At 35.8% G+C, this 22525-nt stretch overlaps 3 protein-coding genes across 10 annotated transcripts in view; 2 read left to right on the top strand and 1 right to left on the bottom strand.

Moving 5' to 3' along the window:
- LOC149575791 (uncharacterized) overlaps positions 1–22525 on the bottom strand; it is a 315107-nt gene that overhangs the window by 54085 nt on the left and 238497 nt on the right. For 4 of the 7 annotated variants that reach the window (XR_016360237.1, XM_089815588.1, XM_089815589.1 and 1 more), the window contains exons 16-17: positions 636–700; positions 414–480 (exon numbers count right to left, since the gene is read on the bottom strand). The exons of the other annotated variants lie outside the window; for them this stretch is intronic. Coding sequence is in view for 3 of the 4 variants with exons in the window: in XM_089815588.1 (XP_089671714.1) it covers positions 414–480; positions 636–700 (132 nt within the window). In the remaining variant the exon portion in view is untranslated. The remainder of the gene's footprint in view (positions 1–413; positions 481–635; positions 701–22525) is intronic. 7 annotated transcript variants of the gene reach the window in all.
- Positions 15941–20632, top strand: LOC149575796 (uncharacterized). Of its 2 annotated transcripts, none has more exons than XM_089815587.1 (2): positions 15941–19700; positions 19893–20632. In XM_089815587.1, the coding sequence occupies exon 2, from the start codon at positions 19922–19924 to the stop codon at positions 20540–20542; it is 621 nt and encodes a 206-aa protein (XP_089671713.1). In that variant the 5' UTR covers positions 15941–19700; positions 19893–19921; the 3' UTR covers positions 20543–20632. The 2 variants fall into 2 exon arrangements, with proteins under 2 accessions (XP_089671713.1, XP_089671712.1); XM_089815586.1 differs by having other exon boundaries at positions 19890–20632.
- LOC149575795 (uncharacterized) lies at positions 20679–22170 on the top strand. The gene is made up of 4 exons (XM_089815585.1): positions 20679–20893; positions 21011–21163; positions 21249–21649; positions 21754–22170. The coding sequence occupies exons 1-4, from the start codon at positions 20680–20682 to the stop codon at positions 22168–22170; spliced, it is 1185 nt and encodes a 394-aa protein (XP_089671711.1). The 5' UTR covers position 20679.

Genomic DNA, 22525 nt, shown 5'->3' with positions numbered 1-22525 from the left:
ATTGGGTTTTCTTTCTGGGAGCTGGATTTTATAGTGGAAGAACCTACTAAAGGTGCATATTATGTTTATTTTTGAACAGCACATCTTGATTTTCAATATATTTTATAATCTCTAAGTTTTTTAATAGAAAAATTTGGTGTTATCAACAAACTAGATCGGGTCTTTGTATTCCTGTGATTATTGAAAGAATATTTACTCTGGCATTCTTTATTGAAAGAATAACAGGAAAAAATGCAAACCAGCAAGGTTGCCAACTTGACAAAATACCTTCCTATCTGAGTGGATGAAAGAAGTGGAAAATAATTGGGTATCAAACAGGGCAGCATGCTACATCTTTTTACAATAGAGATGCTATTTAAAATTGAAGCAAAAGATGCAGCACATGTTGATAACGAAATAAATGTCTAGCATACCTCCCAAAACTCATGGACAATGCGACTATCCTTTCTATAACCATCCTCATATATCGTGTATTTTTCTCTGTATAAATTATTAATGCATGGTTAATAAAGATAATACAGTAAGTCAAATTTCACACAGGTAGCTGAAAACAATATCAACCTAACCTAAAATGCAACCATCAAGAATATATTAGCAGATAAATAATAATAGTGCACAGGTTTGAAGAAACACACAGTGCTTCAAAATCAAGTACAGGGCTGCCACAAATTAGCTGTTCCAGTTCAGCAGGATGGAATAACTGCATCAATAAGTCACACAAAATCATCATGATTATTATAAGATGACTAATCATGATTATGAAAATATAATAGATATAAAACAACAAAGCCACATGGATGCATTAATGCTGACTTTATTTCTTCCAAAAACTTATTTTGCTAAAATGTCTTTGTATTTTTCGTGATAGGTTTCTTAGCAAAGGAGGCCAAGAAGTTACAGCCTTCACTTTTCCACATCATATGATCTTAAATGGTGAATTTTCTTCTAAGAATACATCTCCTACTGTTATATGGCGTAAGTAATATAAAATATACCACCTAAATAAGACCAACTATATATTGTGATGAGTTCACACTTGAAAATGTTAAGCATATATCCCAAATTTCATTAGAGATCTATACTTCATGAAGTGGCACTGTCAAAGTACCTTGTCTTTATCAACTTAAATCGTTTTAAATTTGTATTTTGTGACTGATATCTCATAATTTATAAACAAAGTATCCATCATTAGATCCTCCTCAGATTTCCACCTTTTATTTAAAACTTTCTCAAGCTCTAATATACTTCTATTGGCCATAACAAAATTGTAAAATAGATTTGGCAGAAGAAAAAACAAAGTTGATTCATTTATCTTCTTCATCCTTTCTAACATCAATTAATGCTTACTAAATTACTACAATCTTGAAAGCATTTAGATGCTCTATTACAAATTCACCATCATTCATCTTAAGAGAATATAGTTTCTTTTGAACAAAAACAAAACTTTCAAGGAGTTTTCATTGATGTAAAGACCATGTTTATCACAGTGTTCCTTAGCACTGACTTGTCTTGAGACATTCAGCAATAGTAAACTTAGAAGGTGTAACACTGCAACTAGTTTGAACTTGTTTCCCTCCTATGAACTTCACCTAATCTTCTGCCATCACCTTTTTTGATGGTGTAGCCACTTTAAAACAATTTTTATTTACTTGCTTGATCTTTTCGGCATGATTTCATAATTCATTGGCTAATCTTAGAAAACAAATCTAGCATCACTTAAAAGGGGAAAAATAACTAATGGGTGACATTTTGAGATGTCTTTTCCATAGTTTGTGCTAGATGGTACCAGTTGCATCATAATGGCCCTAACAAATGTTTTAAAAAACATGTTACTCTTCCAACTTTAACTCACAATAATTTTGTCAAACAGTTTGTGGAACATTGAAACCCATTCAATATTTTTAATTAAGAACCAGCATGCTTTTCTTATCAACATATGAGAATTTCACAAACACTTTAGGTAATCTCACTAGGATCAACCTCTTTTGTCCTCCTCATTAAAATTCTGTATCGCTGCAAATGTACTAACACTGCCATAATATGTGGTATGTGTGTTCCAAATACAACTCTCATAAATAAGTATAAGCCATGAATAGACATGTCCCTTTAAGGGACATGTCTATTTGTTAATTAATAAATTAATATTATAACATATTTCTAATATTATTATTATATAATTATAATAAATATAACCATAGTTACATATATTATTATTATATTAATTTATCTCATATAATAAACACATTAAATTATACCTCATGATATATATATATATAGAGAGAGAGAGAGAGACACATACACATATATATATTAAATAGAGACATTTGTATTGACTAAAACTTCGACACTCCCTCTTGGTCAAGATGGATAAATACAATTTGATAATCAAGCATAATGGTCTATTAGTATTTTACTCAACCCATAGATATTCAATTTAATGATATCTAAGCTCTTAGTTGGTAAAACACTTAGTATGCATTTATACAAATAACTCAAAAGACATTACAATTAATGTCTAAGCTCTTAGTCATAAGTCTCATAAAATACAAACTTACCAATATCTCTAATATGTATTTATACAAACAACTCAAAGATATTCAATTTAATGACATCTAAGCACATAGTTGTAGGTCTCACAAAATACATATTCACATGATTTAAGTAAAACACTTACTCAAACTATATAGCGCAAAATTTAACCAACTAAAGCTGCCACACATCAACACCCCTCTTAGTTAGGGAGGACAAACACATGATCATATATCACCTCAATGCAATATAAGAATATATTTGCTTAGAGGATATTCAACATTTTGATATCACATTTGATATCTAGATTCTAGAGTATTGGTCTTCCAGAATATCAACACATCTTATTCACCAAATACTCAAATAAGGTTTGATATCACATTTGATATAACTAGTCTTGGTCTCCCAGAATATTGGCATTCAATATCCACCAAGTACTTAATCACATCTGATATCAAGAGTATTGGCCTCCAAGAATATCAATGATACTCACCAAATACTCTTTGAGTAATGGCCTTTCAGAATGTTGAGATACAAGACCTTCACCATATACTCAATTTGTTTAATCTTATGAGACAAGCTATTGTAAGCTCATCATCTTACAATAACTTTTGCAAAATACAAGTAACATCATTTGGAACTCGTCACCTCCTCTTGATGTACATAGGGGGTAGCCCATTAAAATCACAGTCATAAGGTATATTCATGAATCACAATCCTCTTAACTGGTACAACTTAATGATCATTGGAGAATCCATCTCAACATGGTTTACTCCCTCTGAATCACCAAAGGTTGAATCATATCCTCTATCTGCTCCCTCTTTTTCAAGGTTGCTTGAAATGTCATACTCCCTCTTTATTTCAATCTCCCTCTTCTTGTAATAACATTCTTAGTGGAAAAGATCAAGGCACATAGCTTTCATAGTAAAATAAAATAAAATAAAAGAGAAACTACTATAATAATCAAGACTAATAATTTTGCATCAATTTGATATAAGATAGATAAATATCTAATTTAAATATATATTCTCCTAAAGAATATAAATCATTAATATTTATTATTCTTTACAAATCTCATATATTTATATATGAGAGTTATAGTATTTATAGATATATATCAAATTAATCATTAAATTATAAATGAGGAACACCTACATTAGTTCTCATATATAATAATTGATCAATTTAAAACATCTATATTCATTTGTAAATATATAAAATCATATTTAAAGATATATGTTCCATACCTTATTGTCGTCAGGAAATAATGTAACGGGATGTTCCCGACGGGGTATCGGGAGGTTCCCAACGGTGTATCAGGATGTTCCTGACGGTGTATCAAGATGTCCCCGACGGGGTATCGAGAGGTTCCCGACGGTGTATCGGGAGGTTTCTGTCAATGTATCGGGATGTGTGCCATCAGGCCGACATGTATCGAGATGTATCCAGAAGGTTCTATTATTGTAGTTGACATGTTGTATGTGGCCAATGGATACCTTCGAGAAGGTTCCTCGGACAGTATTTATATCTCCCTTCGGGATCATTGTAATCATCATCATATCAGAACCTAATGTAACATCTTGGCATATGCAAATAATAAGAAGAGTTCTGCTGTTTGAGTTCGTGTTCATTATCTGTGTGCATTTTTTAATTAACCTATGCGGTAAACACTTATAAGTTGGTCCTTTTATCCCTCCTTTAAAGTGTGCCTTTCAAAGCCCCTTTCATATCTTTTAGGATTATATAGTATGAATAAGGTTGTTAGTAGTTGTACTCATGTCTCACATTATCTCAAATATCAAATACACCCTCTCCAAATTTGGGGCTCTAATGCTTTTCTCAGTTTCGATTAAATTCCTTAATCATGGGCCCATTGATATATCTTACATGACATTCCTTTAATCTCCCTTCAGGTGGGGTTCGATTCTAGTTATTCCTCATTTATAATAGATATGCCAACAAAGCCCTTAACTTGGTATGGTACCGAATGCTCATATAATTTATGCTTATTGTGCATTTTACTAATGTTGATTCCTTCTATATTAGTTTATATCCTTTACCATATACTACTTTTATGTAGAATCTTGTGAGGGCAATTGTATAATTAATTGTGAACATTACTTCGTACCACGTCACCAATAATATGTGACTTGTATATCCCTTACACTTCATCTCTCTCCATATGAATATAATTCTTTTCTTTTCTCTTGATGTTCAATGGCAAAGCTTAGTTATTAGTGGGTTCATGAAGCATATGAGATGTTGCATAGGAAATTCTAGGTTTCAAACTAGATTTATTGTAATCATTTTGAAGTCTCTCCTATTGCATTTAAACCATGAAATAGCTTTGCATCATTTAAAAATTCATCAATTGATCCTTTTTGGTCATCTTATATTACTATTTCTAGTAATGATGCTATCATGCATCCACAACACGTGAATCTAATGCTTTAGACCCATTTGCATTTCATAACCCTAGTGATTGGATAAGCCAAGATTAATCTTCACTCTAAGTATCACATCTATCAAGTTTTGTCTACATCAGTAATCTATGATTACTATTTTCTTCGTGAATTGTTCTTTTGTAATATCCCTTTTTGGATATTTTACCAAAAACTCGTGATATAAAAGTGCAGGTCTAAACCTAAACTAAAAACCAATATTCAATATAAATTCTAGAACTTTAATCGATTTCTAACTAGCAGATTCACATACAAGAAACTCAAAAAAGCTTGTTTTATTCCTCTAGTATTCAGAAAGTACATATATAAACTAGGAGTTATCTCAGATATCCGCCAAAGACGTTACTATATTATATAACAGCAATACAATAACATGCAATAATCCAATCTTATAAACAAAAGTAACAGTCAGATTGGCAAATGTAGATAAAATCTGTAAGAAGGCTAGGTTTGTGTCCAACCTCCAAAAACTTCTTCAAGGGTTTGCGTCCTCAAAGAGATAACCAGTAACTATTTCCAGCTCCCAGATTAATATTTGTTTTAAAGATTATATTCTTCATATCTTCCCATGTGGAGCCTATTGTACCTTTATCATTTTTTCCAATGTGATGCACGCTCTTTTAAGCAATGTGGGATAAAGCACCTTTTTTGTCCTTTACTCACTTAAGTGAACATAGTACCTTTTTAAAATAAAGTGACAAGTTAAATGAACTTTAATAGTCACTTAGTCAGGAAACCATATAATCATCAGGCATTAAAATAGCTGACCAAATGAACTCAGATAAGCATGTGCAATAGCTTGTTGGAAAGCTCTTGGCAAGACGCTTCCAAACCAACATTGAAGTACTAAAAATACTGTGCTCTATTTACTTACTAAAAATAGTAAGCATCTGGACAACCTGCCAAAATTGCTCTGATGGGTTTGAAACTAGAAATGTCTAGGCCAAACCTCAAACTGAACCCCGTAAAGAACCTTTTCGCCCCCGAAACCTAGGGGAAGTGAGCCGGCAACACAGAATTATAATGTCCTAGGAAAAGGGGACATTACAAAGCCTCCCTTCTCAAAGATTGCTTGCCCTCAAGCAATCCGCTCATACCTGCAGAAACCAAATGCCGGGATCCCATACTCGTCTTGAGAATGAGATTCTACTCCTTAGTCAATGTAACCCGGCACGCATCATCCCAAATATGGAATGGTGAAACAATACAATAGGAATCGATGTGCCAAATAACTGAATGCTAGGATCCCAAGTCTCACCATAAAGGGACACCAATTGCCATGTGCTGTAGCCCTGTTTGCCAATACCCTCAGTCAGCATGAATGCCTCACTCCATGAGTGACTCTACGAGTCTCTACTGTTAAGTGAAGATGGAAGCTCAACAATATACCAATATCCTCCCCAAGATGATAGCAACCAAATTCTCCAACAAGCTCCCCGATAAAAAGAAATACAAAGGGATGCTCCACATGGATCCCAAGTGAGAACTCGTGCACTATTTGAGATACCCCTGACCAGCTCCTGCAAAGTCTGTACCACTGTACCACTGTACCACTCCTGTAATATCTGTATCGATGACAATGACAGATCTAGCCAATCTAACTCCACCTTCATATCACCCTGGTGAAAACAGAGTAATCCTAATCTCTGGAACTCTGATGTGTTAGAAGGCTAAAACATACAGATTATAATCATGCGACTATGTAACAACACAACATAATTTGCCAGATGTAAGATACTATTAACACCTGGATCCTTGATTACCCAATCAACATGATCCTGGGTAAAGGAAAGAGTGGTTGGTGAATCACCAACATCATGAGTGCTAACACTGTCTTCAATATCCCACTGAATAAGTAAAAAAATAGACACCTCATGTGAAATGTAGGGTAATGTGTGTTCTCCCCACTCATCTGCAAATAACTCATTGACCTTTGAAGGCCAAATAGAATCAGCGAATATATTACCAACATACACAGGCAAATCACTGATAGCTAGAATATACCAACAAGAAAAATCACCAATCAACAAGTAGGCTATGGCCATCTCGTAAGAGCTGGGTGATAAATCTCTAAGTAAGTTGAACAACCCCTCAAAGTAAGCCAAGGATAAATTTGAACTTCCTACTCCACCATAAGTATCCTTGTTCATGTCAAAGTCTTCATAAAAGGAAGGTTCACCATTAATTGAAATCTCTGAATTATCCTCATTTGTGGTATCACTAACCATGTGCTTATGTGAAAAGGTACAGCTGCTATCATAAAATTCAGAATTTCCAGCTGGTCCATAGAATTTTTCTCATCATGGAAAGTCTCAAACAGAAAACACGTGATTGAATTACATTGTTTGTCTTCACATCTACCCACTTTATGAATTTCTTCAATGAATTGTGTGATTTCTTGTGCTCTGGAACCACGGTTGTCTTCTTCATAAGTGGTTGCCCCACTCGTTTGATTTTCAGCTTGGTGGATGGTGTAATGTGTTATGCTCAATTGAAGGCATAGCTCATTTACCTCACTCTCCTTGTCCCTTCCAAATTTTATTGCTAGATCTCTATCCATTAATAGTTACAAGACCTCATACTTTATCATTTTCAAAGTTTCAAAAATAGTATGTAAAAGAGGACTTGTGACACCACATACATTCCCATGCCTCTCTTCTATCACAATCTTCCGTATGAGATCCTCAATCAAATTGGAAGAATCATCCATCCTCGTCAATACTTGGACAATCTTGTCCTCTTTGACCAAGAGCATATCCAATAAGTCAAGGAGTGATAATGGTTTTTGATCATCTCCTAACACAAGTGGGCTGTTCTCCATAGAATTTTTTGATTTTTCATCACCTAGGGGAAAAAAATTTTCAGATATGTCCTCTAACTCAACGTATGCTAGATTATCTATCCTGCCAACATTGCGGTCCATTTGCTTCTCAAAATTTGACATAATCTCCAACCTAGTATCACCATAAAATTCATCCAAGTTAATTTCCATGTCACCAAATAAGATGCTGGTGTTTTCTATGTTTAAATAAGATGGGATGTTGCCAACGTTGGCGGTTTGGTCAACTCTTCTACATGGGCCATTAACCTGCTCATCAGAAGGACTAGTGTAAACAACTCCATAAGATACTTCTATCTCCCAATTACCTGTTAGTATACTTGTGCCATTATTAGTACTACTATCAAGTTGATTGATATCTTTCCCATGCAAATCTTTGTAATTGTCCTCTGCAAGGAGATCTCGAGCCAATTCATAGTATTTGTTTCTTATCATATCCATCTTGTTTTGTAGCTCTAGCTAAAAGTCCACATAATTAATGAAAGGAAATTCTTTTTGAAGCTTTGATGGGAATTTGTTATAATCACCGTACAGTCTCCTTACTTTAGTTTTAATATCGAGTTGGAAGTCTCTTCCCACTTCCTTTGCCATGTAGCTTGTCATGTGCCTGAGATGGACCCAATCCTGTTTCATAAGTTCTACCTGCTGCGTATACTGTGAAATCACACCACTGTAATAATCTTCGCTGATTTAACCATTAATATTTCAAAATCCATCAAAAGGAGTTCAATTGAACATTAATTCTCACTACTGTATTTTGAACTGTGACTGGGATATTTCGTCAAACAATTGGTGGTTAACCATGATATTAAGATCTGGTATTTCTGTTTGATCTAAGACTCTAGGAGTAATCCCACAATCACTCATTAAGACGTAAATTAGAGAATACAATTGAACCCAAGTACTATTCCTTTACCATTTGCTGTTATAATAGTAAGGACCAATGCAAAATCTGATGAAGGAAATAGTCATATGAACTGGACAGTTTCTTAGTATTTTCTGTCCAAGGTATTTTACCAAACAGTTGGCATGCATACTGCTGTTTAATGAATGAACCACTGTAATTGTTATATTTGTTTTAAGAATCCTGGAGTGTACAACCCATTATAAAACTCAAACATAATCACCCAACAAAATCACCATATAACGCAAATGGAGACAACAAATATAATTATACCACATGAACATGTGTACAAATGACAAACCAAAATGTAGACGCCTGGTATTGTATCAAACCATTTGCAGATATTGTGTAACTAATTGCTTATATGCAGTACTAGTAACTGATAACATTTATTACAAATTGGCAAACCCATATTTTATGAATTAGACACACCACCAATAAGAACTTTACCAAGCATGCACGACTGTCAGGAAAGAATAGCAAACTATAATTTGCTTCAAGTCTCGTTCCAATTCTTCAACAAAATTTTGAGGGGGTCTCTAAAGCAAAGGGAGGACTGTCTCAACTACAAAAAGAATACTCTGAAGCAGTTGTGCAACATCTCGATTATCAGCTTGGGTCTTCAAATATGGTTGAAGAGTTATCACAAAACGTGAAGGATCAGATGAAGGAGAACATAATGTTGGGTCCACCATACAAAATGCATGTAATGCCAATACATACGGGAGAGCCTGAACTTTTGATTCTTCATTGTTTGTTTCTTCTGCCTACAAAATCCGTTATAACATTGGCACATTAGTTCATAGCGTCTTCAGACAATGGCCTGTTGAATTGCATTTGTACCAATACTTTTTGCAGTCTGAGGGTAGAAGTCTAAAGCCAAACTGCATCTAATGATGGTAACCAATGCCTAATAACTATGCAACCTTGTTTACCGTACAGGTAAAATCAATGAACGCATATAGACAATGGAACACGAACAACAGAATTCCTTAGATTATTCGCATATGCCAGAACATTACATTATGCTTGATAAGATGAATGATAAAAGATGATTTACAATAATCCCAGACGGGATATAAATACTATCCGCTGAACCTTCCCGAAGGAGTCCGTTGGCCACAAACATTATGTCTGCTACAAACTATTTACCTGTCGGCTACAGAATACAGAAACACTGACGACAATCACCCCGTCGGCTGACACAGTTTCTACCGACGACACTTCTAAGCACATCAACTAACTGTTTTGTTCGCTCTGCTATTTCTAGTGGTATACTACTTCCATCCCCAACATATTGACTTTGTGTATCAAAAGACTCTTCAAACCACAGCTCGTAAAAGGTTCTACAAACAAGGTCCTCCAACTTCCACAATGTGAGCTCCTTATTGGACATGGGTGTGGAGATAACTCTGCCGAAACCTGTCCTGGATGTGTCTGAGATTAAGGATTGCTGTTGTAGGTAGAACCCGTGTCCTCTGAGACTGCCTTATACCCTTTAAAATGGTGTTGACCCTTACTAATGGACCCTGTCGTAATCCATTGCCCTATGAGAACTATACAGCACCAGCCTGCACTGTATCAATCACAATCTGTCCGCCCTTCAAAGATATCTAATGACTTCTAGCATCTAGGAGTGAGTGCGGCTACAATCCCACGATATCCAACACGTCTGCAACTTTTCAATTGCTTCCAACCTGTATGCCACCCAAGGAAAGTCACGGGCCCTAGCCATGTTCACTTTGCTAATACAGATGGCTCCATATCACCCGAAGTTCCCTTATGTCGTCCCAGCAATGCGATATGCAAGCGTGATACAAGGAAAGAGAAATCTTTGCTATTTTGGCCTTTCACCCAACTTTGCAGGTATTTCCGGTTCACTTTGCGATTTATGGTAAGAAATATAGCAATGTGCCACTCAGAAAATGGCTTCAAACTAACCGAAACGATGCCAAACAGTGCCACTCATAGTTTATCATGGGAGTTTGGCCCTGTAATGTTACCTCCAAAATTCAACTTCCAGAATAATGCTTGACCTGTTACTCCACTAGAAAACACTTCGAACTTCAATAATAACTTCTTTACGTTATCATTCTATGGGGAAACCTAAACTAATCTCACTCCAATGAGAGGTTGGGTTTTCGTCCAACTTCTAGCACAAATTTCCAAGGTTTTTTCATCCTCGAAAATAAACCAATCACCTTAAGCAACTAGAATAAAGAATCGTATTTCGCAAAAACTTCTTGTGTGTCTTAATTTTGTAATTTAATTGCTGATATAATTTCACAGGCTGGCAGGATGCATGGCTTTGATACCACTGTAATATCCCTTTCCAAATATTTTACTAAAAACACATGATATAAAAGTCCAAGTTTAAACCTGAACAGAAAACCAATATTCAATACAAATTCTAGAACTTTAATCGATTTCTAACCAACAGATTTATATACAAGAAACTCAGAAAAGCTTGTTTTATTCCTCCAATATTCAGAAAGTACATATATAAACCAGGAGTTATCTCAAATATCCGCCAAAGACGTTACTGTATTATATAACAACAATACAATAACATGCAATAATTCAAATAATCCAATCTTATAAACAGAAGTAAAATTCAGATTGGCAAATGTAGATAAAACCTGTAAGAAGGCTAGGTTTGTGTCCAACCTCCAAAAGCTTCTTCAAGGGTTTGCGTCCTCGAAGAGATAACTAGTAACTATTTCTAGCTCCCAGATTAATATTTGTTTTAAAGATTATATTCTTCATATCTTCCCATGTGGAGCTTGTTGTACCTTTATCACGTTTCCCAATGTGATGCACGCTCTTTTTAAGCAATGTGGGATAAAGCACCTTTTTTGTCCTTTAGTCACTTAAGTGAACATAGTACCTTTTTAAAATAAAGTGACAAGTTAAATGAACTTTAATAGTCACTTAGTCAGGAAACCATATAATCATCAGGCATTAAAATAGCTGACCAAATGAACTTAGATAAGCACGTGTAATTGCCTGTTGAAAAGCTCTCGGTGAGATGCTTCCAAACCAACACTAAAGTAACAAAAATACTATGCTTTCTTTACTTACTAAAAATAGTAAGCATCCGGACAACCTGCCAAAATTGCTTTGATGGGTCTGAAACTGGAAATATCTAGGCCAAACCTCGAACTGAACCCCGTAAAGAACCTTTTTGCCCCTGAAACCTAGTGAAGTGAGCTGGCAACACAAAATTATAATGTCCTAGAAAAAGGGGACATTACATCTTCCTTCCAAATTGCGATCGCTGGCCAATGTGACCCATAATGATCCATCAACCACACTAATCGATACTGAGTAGTGGGTCAACAAAGATGACATGAGCATGAATGTGAGGGCTATAGCAGCTTGGCAAATTAGAGGGTGTATGCACTCTCTTGATCCCCAACGACATCTCACAGATTCAGACATCATCGAATTGAGACACTCTAGATGAATCAACATTATTTTTCCAAATGGCTCAAGTGATATTGATGCATTAGCTGAGCTCACACAGACCTTGTCCATCACCAAACATTTTCCCACAAACCTCTGACCTATCTTGGTAACTACGCTTCCCACCACGATGATCAAGAATTCACGTGATCTGACTTTAGTGCAAATATATTTCTTTGCTCATGAGTCCCACACTTGGCTGCAAGCAATGAAGACAAGGTAACATCCAAATGCTCAATGTAAATATCATCACATCTTCATATCGGTTTGGAAAACATTGATCTAATCTTTCCTTGTACATCTGACTTGGTAGGGTCAATGTGTCTTCTATTTATAACATCCACCAATCTCGCTACCATGATTTGTATGCAAATAAGACATCTGATCTTTTGAAGACTCATATTGCATTAGACTGCCTATGGATCATTGCCTCCAAATCCATATTTGAGCAGCCTTTTGATCAACATCAAAACATTTCCATGTAGGGGCCCATGAATAGAGCTCACTTGAAGAAATAAGGATCCGACTCTAACTCAAGCTAAATTTCATGCACAACACAAGGGTTTCCTTTACATAGTTACTCCACATACGATTTTATGTCTTACTTTTCCATGACTAAATTCCTTGGAGACCGATTATATCTTAATCACTTTTGTTGTTATAGTGATTCGATTCATTTACTTTATCTAACGTAATGTGTCGTACCTCCTGATTTGGATGGCAAAATATTGATTTTTACATCATTGTGGCCTTTGTTAACTACAATGTAATACAATATTGTTTGACATGTTTAGTCCCTTGTTAGCATTGGCCAAGCCATCGAGACACATGTCTAGATTTGTAAGTGCAATACTAAGCTAGGTCCATTCATTACCAAACAACTCAATCAATGATTTAATGTTGAAGTTCACGCTATAAACGGTTGTCATTGCCTTGGTCATTGTTCTCGATTGGGTGAAATATTCATTGTTGTTGTTGCTTTTGGATTGAGCGGCGCCATCAGATGCAATTATCGCTACAAAACCCGAGAAAGTTATACATATTATACAGTCTCTTCTTCTTGACTTCTTTTTAATTGCAAGGGAAAATCCCTATTTTCTATGCTCCATATATTCTTCCCTTTGCATGTAGTTTATGTTACCTTTTATAAGTGAGTTAGATATCTATTCAACCTGACCCTACTCTTTTGTTTATCACTTACATGCATGTATTTGATATCTCCTTATCGACTATCCCGCAAGTTCCACCTTCTATTACTTGCCATACATCTAAGTGTAATGGTCCTTAACCGCATGTCTCGTCCCGTTGTATATTTTACATTTGGGAGTATCTGAAACTTCACAGGTCTAGTAACGAACCTGCTTTGATACCATGTTAAATATTTGGATCGTTGCGAATGTACTAATACTGCCATAATATGTGGTATGTGTGTTTCAAATAGAACTCTCCTCATATTAATAAGCATAAGTCATGATCTTTAAGGGACATGTTTATTTGTTAATTAATAATTAATATTATAACATATTTATAATATTATTATTATATAATTATAATAACTATAACCATAGTTATATATTATTATTATATTAATTTATCTCATATAATAAACACACATTTATAATTGTACCTCATGATATATATATCAGTGTTACAAGACTCGGACTTGCCTTTGACTCAAAAAGTCAAAATTGGGCTCGGATTCGGACTCGACGAGCAGACTCGGCAAGGACTCAGAAAATCGAAAAACCCATGAAATTCAAAGATTTTTAAAGATTTAAAGATTTTTTCATTCATCATTTAGTGAATTAACATCAAATACAAAATAATTGAGATAAATAAAAGTTGCTTAACATTCATACACAATTTTGCATAGATGACATAAGTATAAAAGTGAATTTCTGAAGGACAAAAACTGAATAACATAATATAATATTATAAAGTTAAACATAGTGTCACTGTCAAATTTCTACAATATATGAAATCCATGGAATCAAAAGTTCAAAACATATATCAAAATATCAGCTAGAGTGTAGAAGACTAAGGTTCATAGTAAATAGGGCTCTCAAGTATGTCTATTTATTCAACTGTGTAATTTGCTATAACCTGGTTAACGACATTTGAAGATTTAAACATTAAATTTCCTATAATATGATAAATATTGTTCATATTTTCAGTTTGGGAGCTCACTATATTGGCTTATAACTATTCTTCTAAAATTTGTAGGATATAGTTCTAGATTAGTTTTGAAAAACATCATTACTTGCTTGATTAAATACTATTGTACTAGTACCATGATAATCCCACTCCAAAGGTGTCAAGTCCTGTACACAAGGGCAAGCTGGGAAAGGACAATTTCAAGCATTCATAATCATAACTGCATAAGGCATATTGTTAGACAATTGGCATTCTTTCTACATTATTTTCTACACACCCAAAAGATTGAAATAAGAACATTATAACTTGCTGTCTCCATAATTTGAGATTGGTCAAGGAACTATTTAAGATTCAATCCTTAATAAATTCCTGACATACCACAACATCATTTTCAGAATTAATATACACTGGAAATAAAAAAACACCTTCCAAAAATCTCTATATCTATTATCTAACAAATTCATAACTTAAAAAAAAAAAATTTAAAATCTCTTTTTAAATTTATTTTTTCCGGGAGAGTCGTGGGCTTCGGACTCGGCGAGTCCACATGAACTCTACTAGGATTCGGCCGAGCCCTAGTGTAGAGGCCATTTGCCTCAAAAAGGCCACCTCTGCCTCGAACTCATAGAGTCCCGAAACATTGATATATATACATATATATTAGATAAAGACATCGGAATTGACTAAAACTTTAACACTCCTGAGCTCCAACTATAGAAGACAAGATTCTGGTCTTCTCAAAGTGGTCCTTTACCATGTTCGGTTTAATCATAGGCATGTCTCTTTACCTAGGTCAATGCATCCTCTAGATCTATGTATTGTAAGTTATAACTCATTACTTGGGATCAAAAGTTGCAAGAAAATCATCAACAAGAACCCCTACATGGGTGCATTTCATTATTTATAATGTCCCCATTTTTAGCAGGTTCATGCAGTTGGCTTGGTTAGTTCATCATCGTGACCTTCATGAACTAATAGTGGGATTTGACGATCTCAGTTGTGGAATTATTAGGCTTTATAGTGACTTGTGGTGAGTTTTGGCTATGTTTTGAGGGACTTGTTATTTATTGTAAGTCAACACTTGATTCTGATGAGCTCAGTTCAGTTAGAGGAGTTGAGCAATGCTCTAAGTTTTATTTTTGGCTTTTGGTTTGGGCTTCAAGAACCTTTGAGGGAGCGTCTATTTAAAGTAAGTCACTTCATCAAGTTCATTTATTGATTTTCTTCATCAAGATCACTCTGGTATTGTTAGATTTCGATTCTAATGCTTCTTCAGCAAGATAGGTGAATTATTATTATTATTCAACTAAATATGCTAGCATTGTATGCTGGCCACCTTAGTGTCATAGCTCATTGGATCCAGGTTGAAAAGTTTTAAATCTTGGGCACAAGATACAATGACCGTGTGTGTCATAAAATCATGATATGGCTAAAAAGGTTGTTTTTGGGAGCCAAAAGGAAATTAATAAATTATATTATGTGCCTAAGTATAAAGTAAATAGGCTTCAAGTGAAAGGTGTGTAGTTGAAGCTAAGTTACACAATGAAGATTATAAATATGGCTCCCATTATGACAATTTATCCTCCAATTGTCTATTCGCTTTTTATTTTTCTTTTGTGAGGGTTTGGTTTGAGTTGGTGAATTCAATCCATTGATGAAGCATAATGGATTTGAACTAAGATTTTTGGTGTCTTCTTTTACTATGATCTTTGTGGCTGAGAAGCAATTGGGAGCTAAGGAATTTAATATTGGAATCCCAGAAATCTGTTTGCGTCTTGCATTACTGTCAATACTGTTGCTTGGGAGACATTTTGTGCTGGAGATTAAGGCGTGGGAAATATCTGCTTATTGGCAGCTCGTTTACCTGCAAATCCGAGCGCCTTACTGCTACACCTTGATGACTTTGAATCAGAGAAAACACCAGGTGTATTTTCTGGTAATTGCTGACACATTTGGACAGTGGATCAGGCTGTGTAAAACCTGAATGTTTTCTGCTGTTTAATGCCTTAATTGTCATAATTTCAGACTTTTGCCAATGAGGGATTATAAATACGAGCTCATGTCATTGGAAAAAGAAGCCGATTATTGTTTATCTATTTGCTTTTGTGGTTTTGTAAGTATTCTTAAGTTGTTGGTTTTTGTGCCCTTGCTGATGTATAAGGTTTTGAATCTGAAGGTTTCAATTGCAAATTGTTGCTGAGGTAAAACAATTTGCCCTCACTTCTTCACTGTATTTACTGTACTTAAGAAGTGGTTTATTCCTGGGGAAATCATCTGGTTATTAGAGTTGTGATTACATGAGATATACGTCTTGAGGATTTGTGATAATATGCCAGTTAGACGCCATCAATGTTTTCTGTATTGGCATGATTAATCCAAAAAGCAAATTGATGTCTTTGCATCTGTATTGGTGAGGTTCGATTTGACTTTCAGGTGGACAGAACTTGGTAAGGATCTGAATTGTTTGTCTGGGTGCCAAATCTCCTGTACATGGCTCAACGTGGTTTGGCATTATGTTTGGATGCTGAATTCTTCTGAGTATCTGCATTTGAAATTTCCTGTACTGAAGCAATTCAGACTGAGAAGTGGAAAGGGCATTGAATTGATTTGTTACTGCGTGCGATGTTATACTTAATTGGGTGTTGTGGATCCTGTCTGTGAGTACCCATATTTGCTATTACCCTAGACGCTGCTGCTGCAAACTGGTGGTGATTAGAACTGAGATACCCCCTGCACAAGTAGCGTTGATCAATCTGAAGCAGAACGCAAAAACACTAGGTCCTCATAGCACCCCCTGCTGCTGCGACTCATCTACATGGGTGATTGTTAGAGGGGAATCAAGTTGTGACTGAGGGAATTGATTTGCCCTATTGGCCTGTGTGAATTTGACACCACTAGCAAAGCATTAATGCTCTGAAATACAAATGCTAACATTGTCATGTGTTTGGCGCTGCCCTGATTTGAATTTTTGCATTTGTTCTGGCCATTTGGGGGTTATGGTATTATGAGGTTTTGTGCAGCGATTGGAATCTTACTGTGTTGTGGTAATATTGTTTCTTTACATTGTAATTGCAAGGCTTTAAGGGGGATTGTAGAGGGGGATCTGACAAGTGCTTGGAGCCAATTTATTTGTATAAGGTGGTCACTTTCTCTGACTTGGGCATCGATTCTTATAACATATAGGAATCAGCACTGGCAGCGTTAATCCCAGGTTTTGATATATTATGTTTCTATTTCGAAATCAATAAAATTTAATTGCCATCCTTATGTCATTTATTATTTAGTGATAATTTCACTGTGCAATGTTATATCTCTGCCAGAGGTTAGTTCTAAGAGTTTGCAAATAAAATCAGAGTTTGACCGTAATGAGAAATTCAGTATTTCATTGCTATGTGGCTTTGAAAATAGTTTGCAATTCTTTCCTTGCAATTTGATCATTAAGACTATTCAGAAATTTGCCACTTTTAAAATTATCTGAGTGCTTGCCAAGTGTTTGATTACATGCAAAATCTCTGATTGGTTAAGGAACTTAGTGTTTTTCTATGCCATAACCAACCAAGGATATTACATAAGAACCACCATTAACCAAGTATCAAAGGCTATACTACTACAGTTTTGTCCCAGCTCAACTATATACTTGGATTACTGATATAAAGTAAAAAGAAAGATGCAAAGGAGATTTACTCCCACTAGCTTATTCTGCTGTTGTTGCATCCTGGTTTGTTACTGTCAAAAGCACAAATTGGGGGATTAACAGCTTCCTGAGCATTAGATGTTTCTTCCCAATAGTGCCCACTGGTTTCCTACTTATCTTCAATTAGCAGATCCTCTTTCTCAATATCAATTTCATTTTTCTGGGTGTACACTTTTAGCCTTTCCCATTCTTTTTCACTCAGCATGTCAAAGTAAGTGTCGAAGTATTGAACCGATTGCACATCCTCCCTGTACAAAATCATAGCTTCTTCATGAACCAAAGTCATAAACATGTCCTTTGGCAATTCTAGCACTGTAGAGAACTAGGATTTTATATGAAAATGAGTGAGTTAAGAATTGAACTCAGCAACCTCTTTTTGTTTTGAAAAATGTCTTCATTTCTCCTCCTCCAAAGGAACCAAAGTATTTCAATAGTAAGAACAAATCAAAACATGATCATATTAATACCAAAAGGTTCTGCAAAACCTACTAAGATATTCCAATTTTGGTTTTCCATGTTAATGGTTTTCCCAGAAAGATAGACCAGACTTCAATAGCAAATGTGCATTAAAAAATAGGTGTTCAAAAGATTCAAGACAACCACATAAAGAAAATTGAACAGGGTCTGTACCAATAAAAGACAATTTAGAATCCAAAAGATCCATCTAAAACAAGTTTTCTTAGGTTCACGAGGGTAGAGCCAAAACAAATAAAAAACAAGGTGCCATCTACAGTGAGACCAGCCAAAATTCCAACTATGATTAATCCACTTAAGAATAGAATCATTATCTTTCAACATATTATAGAGAAACTTGGTAGAAGCATCAAAATAAACATTACCATCCTTCCATTTCAATTGATGAATGAATTGATTAGAGAATTCTGCCAGGAAAAAAGGAACTGTAGCTTTAGAAATCAGAATAAGGGTTTTTTTTTAATAGATGGTAAATCATATTTAACTTTTGAAGCCTCCCAATCCCATAACCGATCGTCAATTAGTAAATCCCTAATGAGGTCTATGCCTTTTTCATTCCATGCCCTAGCAAAGCAGCATTGGGTTAAAGCCAAAGGTCTATCATTCAGATAGATGCCCAATCATATGGATCTGTTTGAAACAGAGAAGGAAGGGGGAGCTCCCACAACATCCTTGGAACAGAGTAAAGGTCTCACCTGAGTCATGCTTTCCATCAGAGTAACGAGAATCGCCATAAAATCGCCTGAATCGGCGATTAGATTCAGCAATGGCGATTTTTTTGGAGTCGGAAATCGCCATTGCCGATTTCTTCAAGTGAATCGCCTGAATCGCCGATTCAGGCGATTCAGGCAAAAAATCGCATGAATCGCCTAGAAAAATCGGCAGGAATCGCCCGCGGCCAATAAAGTATAGAGTTGTAAAATTTTAAAAAATTGCTTGGTTTTTTTACTTTGTTTTTGACCATTTCTCTTTGTTATAACCCTAAAGGGCCTTCTATTTATTTAACATGAGTAGAAGAGAGGAAAAGTGAGAGAGAAGAAGAGAAAAGAAAAGCCATAGGTTTCTAACCGGCAAGAAGAAAGAGCACAAAAGAGATCAGCAATCCATTTGGGGAGGCCATCAATTGCATTGGGAGCATTAGGGAGCCAATCTCAACACTCCTCAACTCATTTGCAAGAGGTAAGTGCTCTTTTTTTTTTTGCATGTTAGTGTATTATGCATTTTTTGTTAAATTTTTATAGTTTTCAAGATTTTTAGTTTAGATCTTGAATGTTCTTTATTTTTACTAAGTTGCAAACTAGGGTTTGTTGTTTTGTAGCTTTTATTAGCTTCAAACTTTGATATTTTACATATAAATTTTTATTGCAGCAGCCTTTGCTTTCATTTTTTGCAAATTCGCAATGGGTAGAAAAGATGAATGTTGGAAATATAACGAAGAGTTTCCTGGAAGAACCAAATATCAAACAAAATGTATTTTTTGTAAAGAAAAAATAACTTCTGGGGGTATTTATAGATTGAAATACCACATTGCTGCTATACCTGGACACGATGTTACAATTTGCACTCACCAAACTCCTGAGGCAAAACGCACTTGCTTAATGGCATTAGAAAAAATTGAAAAAGACAAAGCCAATAGGAAAATGCAACTTGAAGGGTTAAGGGGTATTGGCTCCCATGTTCCCGCATCTGCATCTGCAGCCGCATCCACATCTGCATCTGCATCAGCTTCTGCATCTGTAGGTTGTGTTGGAGAGGGTTCTTCTAGGCCTCCTTTTTATCCTAGTTCTTCTGCTCGTGCTGGTGCTAGTCGGTCACATACTGAGACAGAGTCCCACACCAACCTATTGCAGCCTAGAGTGCGGAAAAACAGAATGGATAGTTACTTTGTGCCCCGCACTACTCCTGGTTCCCAACCCACGCTTGAGGGCATGGGTTTGAACAAGGAAATTCATGATGCTGCCAGAAAGGAGATATGCAAATTTTGGTACTTTTGCAACATTCCATTTATTGCAGCCAGGTAATTGATTCTTTTTTCGTTGTTTTCTTTAAAGTTAAAATTAAAAGTAAAAGTAAAACTTTAATTATATTTACTTGTTTTATAATTTGAGTCTTTGACATCTAAATTTTCATTTGTGACAGGGCTCCTTATTAGCAGAACATGATAGACGCGGTTGCTATTTGTGGTCCGGGGTTTAAAGCCCCAACTGAGGCTGAGTTGAGCGGATACCTCTTGGATGAGATGGTAGAGGACATGAGGGCTGAGCTCGAGGAGAACCGAAAGGAGTGGATTGCAAAGGGTTGCACCATCATGACTGATGGTTGGACAGATAGGAGGAATAGAACACTCCTCAATTTTCTTGTATCCTGTGGAGGTAATTGATCATTCTACTTTCCTACATACATAATTGTAAATTTTGATTTGTTGAATGCTAATTTGTTGATGATCCATTTAATTTTAATATTCTAATTCGTTGTTTTGTTACTTGTAGGATATACCATGTTCATCAAATCCATTGATGCTTCCGCACATGTAAAAAATGCCACATACTTATGTGAGGCTATTGAGGAAGTCATAGCAGAGGTGGGAGAACAAAATGTGATCCAGGTGGTGACGGATAATGCAGCAAGTTATGTTGTTGCAGGTAAACTTTTAACTTTTCAAGTTTTGAAAATAAATTTATTTGAATTTTGAAATTTGAATTTCTAATTGACTTAAAATTGTTGTAGGTAAACTTTTGATGGAGAGGCACCCCACCATATTTTGGTCCCCTTGTGCGGCACATTGCATTGACCTCATGTTGGAGGAAATTGGCAAACTTGAGTTTGTCAAGTCATGTGTGGAAAGGGCAAAAAACATATGCAAATTCATTTATAATCATTCATTTGTCCTTAGCACAATGAGGAAGTACACAGAAGGAAAAGAGTTAGCTCGCCCAGGTATCACAAGGTTTGCCTCGAATTTCATCACCTTGCAGTCCTTGTTGACATCAAGGGATGAATTGAGGAGCATGTTTGTTGGGCGGGAGTGGATTTCCTCTTCCTATGCTACGACCACTGTAGGGATAGATGTGGCGGATTGCATATTTGATGAGGATGGTTTTTGGAAACCCGCTAGAGAAATCCTGCAGGTAAATTTATTGCAATTTAACATTTAGTATTTTACTTTTACTTTAAGTTATATTATTTTATATTTAAGTTTTGACTCAAGTTTTTTGTTTTACTTTATATGTAGGTCACTGAGCCCCTTGTAGCTTTGCTACGAACTGCTGATGGGGAGAAGCCCTCTATGGGCTACATTTATGAGGGCATGGATAGGGCCAAGGAGGCCATCAGAGCCCAATATGCAGGAGTGCAGGAGAGGTATGGCCCTATTTGGGACATCATCGATAGGAGATGGCAGAATCAGCTCCATCGACCCATCCATGCAGCAGCTTACTTTCTGAATCCGGCATATCGTTTCCGTCCTGAGTTCAAGGCGGATGCGGAGGTTCTCACTGGCTTATACACAGTGATTCAGAGGTTGAGTAGCGATGAAGATAGCGCTGCTGCGATTGTTGAGCTAGACCAGTTCAACAATAAAGAGGGGCCACTTTTCTCTAGCAGGATGGCCATAAATGCTCAGACAACACTACAGCCAGGTAAAAATTAAATAATATATTCAATGTTCATGAATCTAGATTCTAATCTTAAAGTTGATTATGTAATTTTAGAGTTAACTTGTAATTTGTAAATGAGACTAATTGTTTCTATTTTCAATTTTTCCCTTATTGCAAATAGATGGTGGCAAATGTTTGGGGCCACAACCCCAAAACTTCAAAAAATTGCCATTCGTATTCTGAGTCAGCCAAGCAGCGCTTCTGGATGTGAGCGCAGTTGGTCCATGTTCGAGCACATCCATTCGAAGAGGAGAAACAGGTTGACAGTGCAGAAGTTGAATGATATTGTCTTTGTTCATTACAACCTCCGTCTTAGGATCAGACAGATTTTGGGCACTGACTCCTCTC

Source organism: Cupressus sempervirens, chromosome 2 (assembly GCF_028749045.1).
Source record: "Cupressus sempervirens isolate cs-2001-9-10 chromosome 2, ASM2874904v1, whole genome shotgun sequence".
In the NCBI taxonomy this organism is placed as follows: Eukaryota; Viridiplantae; Streptophyta; class Pinopsida; order Cupressales; family Cupressaceae; genus Cupressus; species Cupressus sempervirens.
Note: the sequence above shows the minus strand (reverse complement) of the source record. Positions and strands in the feature narration are given on the sequence as shown.

What these genes read in the sequence shown, in the direction of transcription:
- LOC149575796 (XM_089815587.1), top strand. Translation starts at nt 19,922, where the DNA reads ATGGGTAGAAAAGATGAATGTTGGAAATATAACGAAGAGTTTCCTGGA.
- LOC149575795 (XM_089815585.1), top strand. Translation starts at nt 20,680, where the DNA reads ATGATAGACGCGGTTGCTATTTGTGGTCCGGGGTTTAAAGCCCCAACT. An exon ending in TTTTCTTGTATCCTGTGGAG is followed by an intron (nt 20,894 to 21,010) that starts GTAATTGATCAT and finishes TGTTACTTGTAG; the next exon opens with GATATACCATGTTCATCAAA. An exon ending in CCGCTAGAGAAATCCTGCAG is followed by an intron (nt 21,650 to 21,753) that starts GTAAATTTATTG and finishes CTTTATATGTAG; the next exon opens with GTCACTGAGCCCCTTGTAGC.